General features: G+C 38.3%; 1 protein-coding gene across 1 annotated transcript in view; it reads right to left on the bottom strand.

Annotated features, from left to right (window-relative positions):
* LOC112056965 (uncharacterized) overlaps nt 1-14540 on the bottom strand; it is an 83260-nt gene that overhangs the window by 38892 nt on the left and 29828 nt on the right. The window contains exons 3-4 of the mRNA XM_024097453.2: nt 13835-13882; nt 6532-6605 (exon numbers count right to left, since the gene is read on the bottom strand). Coding sequence (XP_023953221.1) covers nt 6532-6605; nt 13835-13882 — 122 coding nt within the window. The remainder of the gene's footprint in view (nt 1-6531; nt 6606-13834; nt 13883-14540) is intronic.

The following is a 14540-nucleotide window of genomic DNA, read 5'->3' on the forward strand; positions in this document are numbered from 1 at the left end:
CTGGTATGCAGGTTTCCTCACGATGTTTTTCCTTCACCATTTGAGACCATATTTAATTTCTTAAAATGCATACAACTGAAAAGTTGGAAGTGCATGCTCCAGACCATGAACCTACGCCCTCCGAATCGAAGGCAGAGGTCCACTGGGCTACAGCTAGGTCTACTGTTAAAACCCTTTATTTCGGGAATGCACCAATGCATAAAATGCAGGTATCAAGTTGAAAGGAGATCATTAATTTTGGGTCCTTTTTTGAAAGTGTAGGGCCAACACAAAACAAGTAGCACGAATCGTAAGAAATAGCAATTTGAAGCAATAGCTAATATGGCACAAAAGTAAGATTTAACATTCCATATTGGGCTAACTGTTGAGCACGAGTCTCATCACAGAATGAGAGGGGTTATGCTAATAATCCAACACGCTGGCCCAATGCAGACTTCACTCACGCAGATAATTAGGAAAATTCTCAGGTAACCAGATTTCCTCACGATGTTTTTCCTTCACCGTTTGAAAAACGTTACGAATATTATGCAAACAATAAACTACCTTTTTTACGTCCATGTAACTTGAGACCTAATGAACTGATGGCGGGATACATTTATCGTATAAAGCCGAAGGCCTGGCTGTAATATTTTCCTCAGGTAACTTTTACGACACAAGGAATAAATGCCTAGATAAAGCCTGATGTATGTTCTGCCCTCGTAACATCGCTTGCCGATAAATTTATGCATTCAATAACGTGTTTTCGGAAGCTGTGGTCCTTTTATATTAAAAGTCAGTCAAATTATTTATAAAGTAATATTAGAGGCCGAACCATGATAGCCCAGTGGATATGACCCCTGCCTCCGATTCCGGAGGGCGTAGGTTCGGATCCAGTCTGGGGCATGCACCTTCAACTTTTCAGTTATGTGCATTTTAGGAAGTTAAATATCACGTGTATCAATTTTGAGGTTATGTGAAAACATTGTATTTACAAAAGTTGTAGATCTATTTATTACCTATAACTTTGCCATTCAACTTTTTTCCATAGGACTTGTAGTTTTGCCGGAAATCAAGATAAACCATTTTTTACCCTTAAAAACTCACCCCCTCCCACTTCCAAACACGGATCAATCGTAATTTATTTTTCCTTTAATTTTTATCATATTCCTCTTTTTCTAATGGGTTTCATCTTACTATATTTTTTTTCACGTTTTATCATTTTTGAAGGCTGGTCTAATACTATAACCTGCTTAGGAGTATGAAGAATAATTGTTTCATTAAAATTCGTCGAGTAGTTTTTGTTTCTAACGAACATACAGACAGACAGACAAAAATTTTACTGATTGCATTTTTGGCATCAGTATCGATCACTAATCACCCACTTCTATTTATTTTGGAAATATATTTCATGTACAGAATTGCCCTCTCTACAGGTTTAAAGTATAAATAGAAGATAGATAAAGTTAGTGGTGTTGTAGGGGATAATCTCGGGATCTTGTGAATAGATTTAAAAAATCAACAAAAAAAAAATACCACTAGAAAGCCACGTTATTTGTGAGTGTCATAAGCTATATTTTATCCGCTTATTCAATTGGGGACGGGAACTACGCTATTCCGAATACGCGAATCCGAGAGGCGCGGCTAGTCTTTTATGTTTATAAAAAGTATGAATCCTTTTAAATCCGGGTTAGCCTGATGGAGATCGGATGGAAATGTCAACCGCTTCTCAGTGACCAGGTGATGGATGATCTTGGTTTCTGAATTCAATTATTTAGACGATTAGGTTCCTGTTCAGGCGAGACACCTGTCCCGGAGGTCGACTGAGGGAACTAAAAACCTTACAATATGTATCCCTATAGTTTGAGTATGGCAGGAAAATCGTAGGAATACATGTAGTTTTCGTTTCATTTTTGAGTTTGAGGAATACTAGCGGACGCCCGCGAATTCGTCCGCCCTTAGGCCTATTTAATCCAGCCCTTACAGTAGTATCGCTGTAAAAATGGAGTAACTTCTCTCGTTTTTCCAACATTTCCCTTCACTGCTCTGCTCCTATCGATCGTAGCGTAATGAAAATTGTTTCTATAACAAGCATTTCGAGGGGTGATGGTTCGATCCCGCCCCGTTGGTCTATTGTCATACCCACTCCTAACACAGTATTTCCCGACTAGTTGGAGGGGAATGGAAATATTGGTCATAGCATAGTCAAGATATAGCAAATATTCTTTTTTTTAATAAAAAAAAATTAAAACATATCTATTTTAGCATCTTTACTTGAGCGGTTAATTATATTATTACGTTCATACCTAAATTACAAAGAAATTAGGTACCTTTCAAACGATATAAAAGCTTTGAAAGTGAAAGAAATCCTTTGCTTTGTGTTGAAAAATTATTGATTAAAACGTTATGGATCAATTAACATGAATACAAGTAATTTCATCAAAGGTGTACTTCAAAATAATTTAGGACCGACCCTTGAATACATTAATGACGAGCTTGTAGCAAGAACAACTCGAATAGAAATCAAGCCCATGCTGCTATACAATATTTAAGGGATGGAAATCAGTGTTGTGGTCCCAAGGTGCTGGAATGGCGACCCCGCACTGGAAAGCGTAGTGTTAGTCGACCCCCCACTATGTAGACCGAGGACATCAAGCGGGTTTCAGGGTGCCACTGGATTCTGGCGTTTCGGGACCGTTGTGCTTGCAGATCCATGCAAGAGGCCTGTGTCCAGCAGTGGACGTCGGCTGATATGGTATGGAAATCGATACGCAATACCTGTATCAATTCATATAAATAAAATTATCCGTTTGTAATTGTAAAATAACTGTATTTTCTTAAGCGCTTATAATTATTTATACGATTTTAATGAGATTCTTGAGCAATATATAGGCTACGAACTCAGTTTTATCACATACTAACTGCCGTCGCGCGGTTTCACCCGCGTGGTTCTCGTTCCCGTAGGAATACAGGGATAATATATAGCCTATAGCCTTCCTCGATAAATGGGCTATCTAAAACTGAAAGAATTTTTCAAATCGGACCAGTAGTTCCAGAGATTAGCGCGTTCAATCAAACAAACAAACAAACAAACAAACAAACAAACAAACTAGATGTATTCTGTGGTTTTATACCAAAATTCTTCCGATAGGATAAAAACTGAATTGAAATCAAAGCCTTTCTAGATTGACAGCTTGTGATAGCCCGAGTTTTGTGAATTTTATACAAGCTAAAGTTTGTTATACATCCAGGGGCGTAGCTAACCCCGTATCAATGATACGGGGCCCCCGGACTACAGGGGCCCTGTGTCCCGTATCTCACATATGAAATCAAAGATTAGTACAATTTAATCCACAATCTTACGTCTTAATCTGGTGCTTCCGAAAAAAAAACATAAAATACTTTGTATAGAGTTTCACGTCAGAAATTACAAAAGTCAAAAAGTAATATTTTTCTCTTGGGTGGGCCTAAAAAATTTTCACCGTTTTTTTGCCATTTTCTTTGTTTTTTTTTCAATGTTCTTTGACTCCATTAAAAAAAATTAGTATGTTACAACAAACAATTTATTACCAACTTTATACCAATTTTACTTTGTGGTGACCCCCACCCCCCCAACTAATTTTGACACAGGACCCCTCCAAGCCAAGCTACGCCACTGTATACATCTTAGACGTAACTACGTACGATTGGCAAAATAATAATTTATTCAAAACCTACAACAACCTGTCTCAATACAAACTTATCTATCTAGATATTACACGTGCGAACATAATTCACAAGTTAAAGGTCAATCAAGTATTGAATTCCTTGAGGGATAAATATTCACGTGGAAAGTCACGTGCACTAGTAGCATCTTGGGTTGATTAATGGAAAGTTTGCAGCAGAGTAGCGCAAAATATAAAGATCCATAGAAATCCATTCAACAAAACGGAAATCTTTTCGCTATATTAATATTAAGGTCATTATTAACAGCAGCCAAATTATTATCCCGTTCTTGGAGAAAGGAAAATATACTTGTTAGGTTATAAATGTAGGCTTTGCTAAAGTACGGGTCGACGGGTAACGGGTCTTTGTGATTATTATATTAGGAGTTAATGATAATGATCGGGATCGATGACTTAATATTCTCCCTGTTAAAGGAAGGTAAAAGTCAAAATCAGACTTACAAAATCGGATTTTATTAAATTTTATTTATTTACTAACGAACTACTACCTACTCCATTAACCACTCCACTCCTTTAGCCACTCCTTCAACTTAAACCGATTCAAACTATTAAACTTTTTGAATCATATAACAAAATCGAAAAAAAAAGAGGAGCGTGATAGCCCAGTGGATATGAACTCTACCTTCGATTCGGAGGGCCTAAGTTCGAATCCGCTTAAGGGCACCTCTAAGTTTTCAGTTATCTGCATTTTAAGAAATTTAATATCACGTGTCTCAAACGGTGAAGTAAAAACACCTGCGTATTTGACGGTGTGTGAAGTCAGCCAATCCACAATGGGCCAGCGTGGTGGCCAATTGTGGATTTAACCCGTCTCATTTCTGAGAGGAGACTCGTGCTCAACAGTGAGCTGAATATGGGTTGTTAATAAATGAATGGATATCAAATCTCTTTATGTACAACATCAGTGTAATGAAAAAAATACCTATGGCACTGCTAGGCTCAGCACAGGGTGCTGTGGGGTGAGATGAAAGGGTGAGTTTTGGGGGACGACTGGGTGGCAGTAATTAAATTTGCCGTGTTGTACCTGCGGTAACTGAAAAAAGTTAATCAATCAGAAACAAAGACAACGCCTTGCGGCAATGTGTCATGACTCTCAGTTATTCCCAGTTCCAGCAATTTACTAACACGGAGGAACGGTAAGGTTTCAGACCCATCAGTGCGTTGCGTTAATTTGTGAAACCCAGCGTCGACGCTGCGTCGTTTTCCATATATTTTAAACTACCCAACGCCCTTCGATTTCATCCGAATAGTTTCAATTCCCGTAAGAATAAGAGAAAAAAACGCCTTTAACGCTCACAAATAGCGAGACTAGTGGTAAAAGAATTTTCCAAATCGGTTCAGTAGATCCATAGATTATACTATCCTACAAAAAGTCCTAGTTAGATACAACCTCACAAACATTATCTCTTTAAAATATCAAGTATAGAAGTATAAATGACATTTGCGTCGTCGCAAACGACGTTTCTGTGGATTGACAAACGAACAAGGAAACTGGCGAAGGGTGACGTGCTGCGCTGTCAGAGATTCAGTGCGACAAAAAAAAAAGAAAAAAATGTGAGCCGTCACGGGACGCCTGGTAGATGTAAAACATCGACATTATTTTGCAAAAGTTAAACAACACTATACATATACACTACGGAGTATACACTATAGGTATCCGAGCTCAATGTAGCGAGAGAGATGGCATAACGCCGGATCGAGTAGGACTATGGGAGAGAATCGCACAGTCGCACAGCGACGCGTTGCCACACCGTTCACACTACTGCATATAGACTGTATATATACCATCATTTAGCGTGGCAACGCGTCGCCACGACATGCGTCGTCACGCCAGAAATCGGTTTTTCGTACGGCTATGGATGTTCCACAGCAAAACATTTGTATTGTACGTATTGTTGATACTGCCGGGATGCATGCGTCGTGACAAAGCACGTATGGTAATTAGCATACAATGCGATCATATGTTGCGACGCGATGCAACGCAATTCGTGGCATACAATGAATGATCCTTTGAATGAACGCTACGCACAAATGAGGCATCGCCTTAAATTATTGTATATTTTGTCGGCTCCTGTGCCCCGAGGAGCAAAGTTTCCCAATCAACAAATCGAAAGCCGTCGCAACTTGAATGAGTACTTTATCGTGTGTATAATTTTGTTTCTCTTTCCGAATTGTTCGATACGTTCGATAAATTGTTTAGATTATAAACGAGAAGAAGAAAACATCGATTGTTTATGGTTATTCAACTTGCAAATAATTTCGATTATATTTTTTTAATTTGATTTCTACCTTAAAAATATCAATACTTAGACATCAAAATTAAAAATTAAATTATAATAATAAATCATTTCTTGAGTTCTAATTACACACTGATTGATGGACCACGTATAAATGGAATGGTATACATTATTGAAGAAAATCACCGATTATAACAGTATCATCGCTTAAGCGTTAGCTTAAGGTCTTCAATTTCTGTGGTATATTATCTTCTTGTTGAGGCATGGTACAATATGTTTCGCATATAAATACTTATATTGAATAAAACATCTTAAGCTTATTGATTACTTAGTAGCTTCGACCATTAATAACAGGAGAACGTATAGATTTGCGACAAGGCTGACTGATCGTATGCGCACAATACGAGCCAGTCCTTCTGACAGTGGTCGATGTTATATACAAAAACTAGCCGACGCCATACGGTTATACTCTATCTCACTCATTATCGACAGGGCACGTGATCAAGTCGGTCATTCCCAAACACTTTGTTACTTTTCTAAGCGTTAGCGTTTGTAGAAAGAGAATCGACGGGCTATAGGCCCAAAGCACTGACCTTGAACCACGCCATAGTGGAGTCATCGTAGAGCACCACCCACTCCTCCGTCCACGTGTTCCACAAGTACTTCCCTGCAACAATAAATAAATACATATATATAAGACTGAAGTCTGTCTGTGATTTCAAAACAATTGCTTAAACAATACTAAAACATAATGGAACTTTTTTTTTTAATTATGTTTTTTCTGTCTGTCTGTTTGTTTGTCCGGGTTATTATTTGGAACGGCTGGACCGATTTTAACAGGACTTTAATCTGAAAGTTAGAAGACGTTATTGACTAACATATAGGCTAGTTTTTATCCCGGAAAAATTGTTGTTCCCGCAGGATTTGTGAAAAACTTAATTTCATTATAACGAGGTTTGATTTTAAAACAACTGTTCTCAAGTGCTCATAGTTATTTTTCAAGATACTAAAACACAACTGAACTTAAAAAATATTTTTTTGTTTCTCTGTTTGTCCGGGCTAATCTTTGGTACGACTGGACCGATTTACACTGAAATATTTAAAACATAAAATCGAAAATTTTGAAAAACCCCCGAAGGTCTTGAAATTATTAATTACACTCTCGGTCAAGTCATCAATATTCTCTTTCAGTGCGCTTTCATTTGAGACCCAACTATAGTATATTTGCAGACATTCGGTTTTCCTTCCCCACTTTCAACTCCCAGAACTTTTAAGCGGCTCAACCGATTTTCATCAGACATATCTAAGAACACTCGCCCATAAGTCACCTTTCATACAAGAAGAAACTAAATTAAAATCGCTTTATACATTCGGGAGCTATGGTGCCACAGACAGACTGACAGACAGACAGACACGCCAATCTTATAACACCCCTTTTTACGTGGGGGCTTAAAAAGAGGTCATTGCCTAAAGGCTACTTTTTATCCCGGAAAATCTATTGTACCCGCGGGATTTATATAAAACTGAATTTCATGCGGACGAAGTCGCGGGCGTTGCTCGTTAATATTTGGACAATACATACATCACGTGACACATAACAATATCGTTACATTCATGTCAGCTCCAGCTACATCGAATGTTTTGTGAATATTTCAATATTTATTGCATTCAAATCAGCCTTGCAAAGGAGTATGGTAGTGAATTTAATCAATTCTCCCACGTGTTCGAAAACAGATAAAAAAAAAACAATTTTCGATTACACGGAAAAAAAAATTAATACGCGCATAATGTAATAATAGGGATGGCGACAGTATTTTAAATTGTATATAAATTAAGAGTACGCTAATAGTAAAGCAATTTTGTAAAAGTAACAAGGTATCTGCGATCATTACTTTCGGAGCTACAGCGATTTAAAGGGTCAGATTTGCGGCGCTGCCGCGTTTCCCTGAAAAACGCCCCATACAAAATGGTACGAACTTATGACGTCGTAGGCAATTAATGATCGTTAGATTTGTATGGGCGTTTAAACTAAATTACTAATATCTTTGTTATTTCTGCGTTTATGTTTATAGTTCAAATATTAAAAAATGTCACATTTAATGTAATGAAGCTAAAACTGTATGAATTTTCATCTAATTAGGTTAAAATAAGAACCTTTTAGGCTTTTTGCAGTTTCAGAAGAAAGGGGGATTTTAGTCATAGTTAAAAACACGGCTCATTTTCTTAAATAATAAAATATAAAAGCTCCCCCTTTTTCGAAGTCCACAACTCCACAGTGGGGATGATGACTAGGTTTGAATATATTGATTTTTATGATACATTCGGGTAAATAAGGTCAATGTTAACTAATTCATACATAAAAGCAAAGATTGAATGGATATTTGCAAAATAAATTAGATTATAAAAATTCAAAATCTATTAAAAATCTTTTATTGTAATTAGATGAAAATTCTTACAGTTTTAGCTTCCTTATATTAAATGTGACATTTTTTAATATGTGAACTATAAACATAAACGCACAAATAACAAAGATATTAGTAATATTGTTTGAACGCACATACAAATCTAACGATCACTACATTGCCTACGACGTCATTAGTTCGTGCCATTTTGTATGGGGCGTTTTTCAGGGATCCGCGGATACTTAAATCCCTGTAGCTCCGAAAGTAATGACGCAGATACCCTGTTCCTTTTACAAAATTGCTTTACTATTACCAATCTCTTAATTTATATACAATAGCGGACGCCCGCGACTTCGTCCGCGTGAAAGTCGATGTAAACTTTCAACTACCCCTATCCTACCCTACAATAACCTACCTCTACCCTACCCCTACCCTACCACCTACCACCTACCACCTGAGTGTTATAAACATAAGAGTAGACAAATATAATTAGAAAGCTCCGAACTGCTAAGATATCGGGAGTTACACGTGTCATTGTGAGTCAACCATGAAAGATAGACATATATATGCTGTTGTGATTTTAAATAATTTTAAGGCAAATATTTCCGTCATACATGATTTCTATGTAGCCTTAACCATTAAGGCTGTACTCACGACGGAAGCTTAAAAAATGGAGTAACTTCTCCCGTTTTCTCAACATTTCTCTTCACTGCTCTGCTCCTATTGATCGTAGCGTGATGAAAAGTATACTATAACCTGCCCAGGAGTATGTAAAATAATTGTACCAAGTATCGTTAAAATCCGTCGAGTAGTTTTTGTTTCTATAACGAATATACAGACAGACAGACAGACAGACAGACAAAAATTTTACTGATTACATTTTTGGCATTAGTATCGATCACTAATCACCCCCTGATAGTTATTTTGCAAATATATTTCATGTACAGAATTGACCTCTCTACAGATTTATTATAAGTATAGATTTAAAAAACTGTCATCATCCCTGTTCCACAGATGTTATTCGGAATACAACAAATATACAAAACGTTATCTCATAGCCGCACGCCACCACTCACGTTATTGCAAAGATCGGATCGGATGCTGCGGTTTGCACTGCATTTACCAATATTATCTCGCACACCTCAGATATACCTATTCGTATTATAATAAAGCAGATTAATAACAACGAAGCGTATTTTTTGAATTGGCTGAGTTTGTTGTGGACTCTCAAATTCAAATTCAAATTCATTTATTTCAATTACGCTTAGTTTACAAGCACTTTTGAAAAGTTATGTCTTGATTTAATGGTGATAATTAAATCGAAAACTTAAAGTTAAACACAGTAGTTCGGGATCCGTAGAATATTTTTTACAACTGATTACAATCAAGTAGCGATCGTTCGTTCATCACGATGAGACGATCAACTTTTTTATTTACGAAAATTCTGGATTCTGGTAGCGAACTGAATTACCAGGAAATGAAAATTTCTGAGCGTTGGAACGAAATAATGTACCATGCAGTTTGTAGGATATTGTGGCTGTTAAGTTGTATAACTATTGATTAAGCAACATTAAAAAAAACAAAAAACAGAAAAAAAACAACTTTTAATAATCTCGTAATTGATACAAGTTGGGAGTAGTTTAAAAAAAGTTGTTATTAACCATATATTTTTTTTACTGTTGGTTAATTAATAGTTATACAATTTGAATTACGCTTTGAATGTAAGTCATTTGTATCGCGAGGAATTTCCTTTTAAAAAATTGCAGCGTACTCCATAGAAAATTGTCGTTCTCTGGCAGTCATTACTGGAGGGATTGGCGCGGAAACATCTCTCGTGAGCCTCGCGAACAATGTGTAACATCGCCTACCTTCTGTGTGAAACTGAATTCAAATTTCGAACATACGAGTATTTACATAATACTAGCGAACACCCGTGACTCTGCGTGAAATATGTTTGTCTCAAAATCCGAGGGAACCGTGTATTTTTCCTGAATAAAACCGTTGTGTGTGTAATCCAGGGTGTAATCTATCTAGTCTCATTCTGTGAAATTGTAATGTCACATAAGGAAGCGGCGGAAAGGTTAAGAGAGGTTGACTTGGAGTGTCATCCTATCCACCGTAGAAGAGCAAGGACGAAAGCGGCTCGCTCACGACCGCCATTTGCCTCCTTGACGAGGACGTCCAGGTGACAGATACAGGGAATCTGTCACCCACTGGATATAAATCATCGAGTTGTAGACGTTTTTAGTGTTCCCGAAGCGATTTTAATAACACAACAGGAGAGCTTGATTACGAGAGCCGCTGGCTGAGTTGCGGTAGTTTATGAAATGTTCCCGTGGCTTAGTCATCAGGCAGCGAGTTGGAACACGGTGGGGTTTTAGTCGGTTGAAGTCCGACATAACCTTCTTTCCTCCCGTAGCGAGAAGGTATCCATGAGGATATCCCCACGTTAAAAAAAAGGGTATAATTTATCTCCATACCAAATTTCAGCCACATAGGTTCTGTAGTTGCGGCGTGAATGAACAAACAATAACAAACACACACACATTTTTATGTATAATTAACAAGTTAGCTACAATTTCACCTCAGTAAGTGATGATGCAAACTAAGATGGAAGCGGGGTAACTTGTTTAGAAGAGGATAAAATCCATATCCTTTCGGTTTTTACGCGACATCGTACCGGAATGCTAAATCGATTTGCGGTAGGTACTTTTTTGCCAGTAGGGTGGTAACTAGTCACGGCCTCCCACTATCCAAAAACTTTCTCCTAGCCACGGCTTACCAAAAAGACCAGATCTGAAGCAATTTAGAAATGATAAAATCCTGAACTGACCTAAGCTGGTAAGTGGTAATCAAACGCAGAAGGGATTCGTCGGCCAGGAACGGACTTGATATTTGCTTGACGGCATCCGATGGTGTGCCGTGGATTTACAAGACAGAGGTTAGCCCGCTTCCATCTTAGATTGCATCTTCACTTACCGTGAGGTGAGATTGTAGTCAATGACTAATTTGTTATAAAAATATATATATATATAAATGACGTCAAAATGACGAGACCACTTTGAACGATATGGAAATAAATTAAAAGCGCGGAGTAGTGTCGTGGTCGTAAAGTGGGGGAAGCTCTTTATGAGGAGTAAAGGGAGGATTATGTGTCACCTGCGGCCTAGTTTACGAGCTTTTTGTTATTCTGCTGTCGTCAGTCAATATACGAGTACGGATACCTAAACTTATATACGATAAAATCGAAATAATGTAATAATAAGGTTAAGGAAAAAATAGATACCTACACTATCTAATGTAATAAATCTATACTAATATTATAAAGCTGAAGAGTTTGTTTGTTTGTTTGTTTGTTTGTTTGATTGAACGCGCTAATCTCAGGAACTACTGGTCCGATTTGAAAAATTCTTTCAGTGTTAGATAGCCCATTTATCGAGGAAAGCTATAGGCTATATATTATCCCCGTATTCCTACGGGAACGTGTACCACGCGGGTGAAACCGCGCGGCGTCAGCTAGTGCAATAATAAAATCGTAACTCTCAAGTTTACTTAGTTAAACGTGGTTTATCGCTTTAGCTGGATCTAGTCAGTTTAGCAGTGAGTGAGAGAATTGGGTGAGTCAGTTATCCGTATAGTGCGACCATTGCATTGTTAGTTACGAGCGGAGAAGGGGAGCATTAACTAGTTGTAAAGGGGCCCCTGGAATCAGTTGCAAGTCCGAGATCCGCTGGTGGCTGACTCATTGCCATACGATAGTTAATCCTGGTTTACATCTGATACTATCTGCGCTATACTTGATCAATTTTCAAATTTGTAATTAGAGGGTAAAAACCTATAGTAGCAAGTTAAGTAATCATTCCGGCGATGATTGATAGTATTCCTTTGTGTAATTTGCCATCCCTGACGAATATTGTAAAACCTAGTCGAGGCACGATATTATAGAAGTACGCAGCATTCAATATCAGTCCATGGGATACGATATCCCGATATTCAGCCCGTGTGATTTAGTCTTTATTCGATAATCAGAAGTGGAATTTTGGTAATTCCCAGCTATATAAATATTTCAAAGTGCTTTAAGGATTTTTTTTGCAAAATTATATAAAAAACATCACTTTGGGCTGGCAGGTCTCCAGTTCTATACTAGGGTTCCAGTTCTACAAAAGAGGTACAGGGATGTTTCAGCTTAAAAATTACAACTACCCACGGAACATGAGTTCTATAGAACGAGCGACGAGGGACTGTAATAGTCAAACCATGTTGATTTTATTAATTTAATGAGTCTTTTTCTCCAAAGGTTTTGAAAAAATCCGCTAAGGGCAGCACACTTGGGAGTTGGGATACAAATGTGTTGAATTTGCTAATGAAAATTACCAATGAAATTTTGTGTTAATCTATACTAATATTATAAAGCTGAAGAGTTTGTTTGAACGCGTTAATCTCAGGAACTATAGATCCGATTTGAAAATTTATTTCAGTGTTAGATAGCCCATTTATCGAGAAAGGCTATAAGCTATATATTATCCTCGTTTTCCTACGAATACGGGAACCACGCGGGTGAAACCGCTCGGCGTCAGCTAGCATACGTCAAAGATAGTGAATAAGCCTGCTGTTCTATGTAGTAGTTATAGAAAATGTACAATTTACAGGGCAAATTTTCAGTATGCTACAAAAACCTACCCAAAAGCTCTCCAGCAAATAATACGCACTTAGCGAAGCGACAGAACAACCGTGACCTTTAACTTCTGTCGCCTCAGCACTATGGTAATCGAGTTAGTGAGATGTGTGATTTTAGTAATATGAATAGTGAATAGGCTGATCGCACTACAAAGCGCTGGGTATCTCGGTACAAAGAATGCTTTGAGAGTTTTCCACGCTGAATCTCATGCATACCTTTATTGAGGCTTTATTCAGATTTCATTGTGCAAGTGCACGCCCCAGTATTGTGTGAAAATAATTTCAAGTGTGGGAGAGCCTTTGTGATTCAGTGCGATTGGGAAAAACTACGGATACCTATCACGTGCCTATTTTTTGCCGTCTCTATATTTGAGTTCCATTGTTTTGTCTATGCTAAACTGATATTGACTGACTTGGTCACTGACTATGGGCCTTATTAGAAGGCTCAAAGTCACTCAGCGTGCGATGGAGCGACCTATGCTTGGAGTTTCTCTGCGTGATCGAATCAGGAATGAGGCGATCCGCAGACGAACCAAAGTCACTGACATAGCTCAGCGAGTCGCGAAGCTGAAGTGGCAATGGGCAGGCCACATAGTTCGAAGAGCCGATGGACGTTGGGGCCCCAAGGTGCTGGAATGGCGACCCCGCACCGAAAAGCGCAGTGTTGGGCGACCCCCCACTAGGTGGACCGAGGATATCAAGCGGGTTGCAGGGAGCCGCTGGATGCTGGCGGCTCGAGATCGTTGTGCTTGGAGGTCCATGCAAGAGGCCTATGTCCAGCAGTGGACGTCTATCGGCTGATAAAGAATATACTTACGTTTGTATCGTAGCATATAGCCTCCCTTGATTTGTGTTCCACCATGTTCTGAAACAAATTAAATATAATTATTATTAAATTAAACCTAATTTTTTAAGCTCCAAATCCTTTCTCTTAATCATCATCATCATCATCATATCAGCCGATGGACGTTCACTGCAGGACATAGGCCTTTTGTAGGGACTGCCAAACATCACGATACTGAGCCACCGGCTGGCGGCTTCCAGCGAATCCCTGCGACTCGCTTGATGTCGTCAGTCCACCTGGTGGGGGGTCGACCAACACTGCGCTTTCTAGTGCGGGGTTGCCATTCCAGCACTTTGGGACTCTCATATACGGAGGCTTAAAATGATAATGTTTAATATCAGGGTTGTGCTGGTTATTAATAAAAAATAAAAAATAATAAAAAAAAAATTAAAAAGAAAAACATCTCTCAGTCCGTTGGTGAATTGGGAAGTTGGTGGTGTTACACCGCCGAATCGGTCCTGGTCGTTATCATTAATATATAATGAAATCTGATAATGGTCATTAAAGAATTTAGCAATGTAACCCTAGGCCCGCCAACCCGCATTGGAGCAGCGTTGTGGGTCTAACTAAGGTCCATATCCTGTATCCCAAGGTCCTTATCCACATGTCCTACTAATATTATAAACGCGAAAATCGATGTTTGGATGTTTGTTACTCTTTCACGCCTCAACTATTGAAC

The sequence above is a fragment of the Bicyclus anynana genome, chromosome 21 (assembly GCF_947172395.1).
Source record: "Bicyclus anynana chromosome 21, ilBicAnyn1.1, whole genome shotgun sequence".
Taxonomy (NCBI): Eukaryota; Metazoa; Arthropoda; class Insecta; order Lepidoptera; family Nymphalidae; genus Bicyclus; species Bicyclus anynana.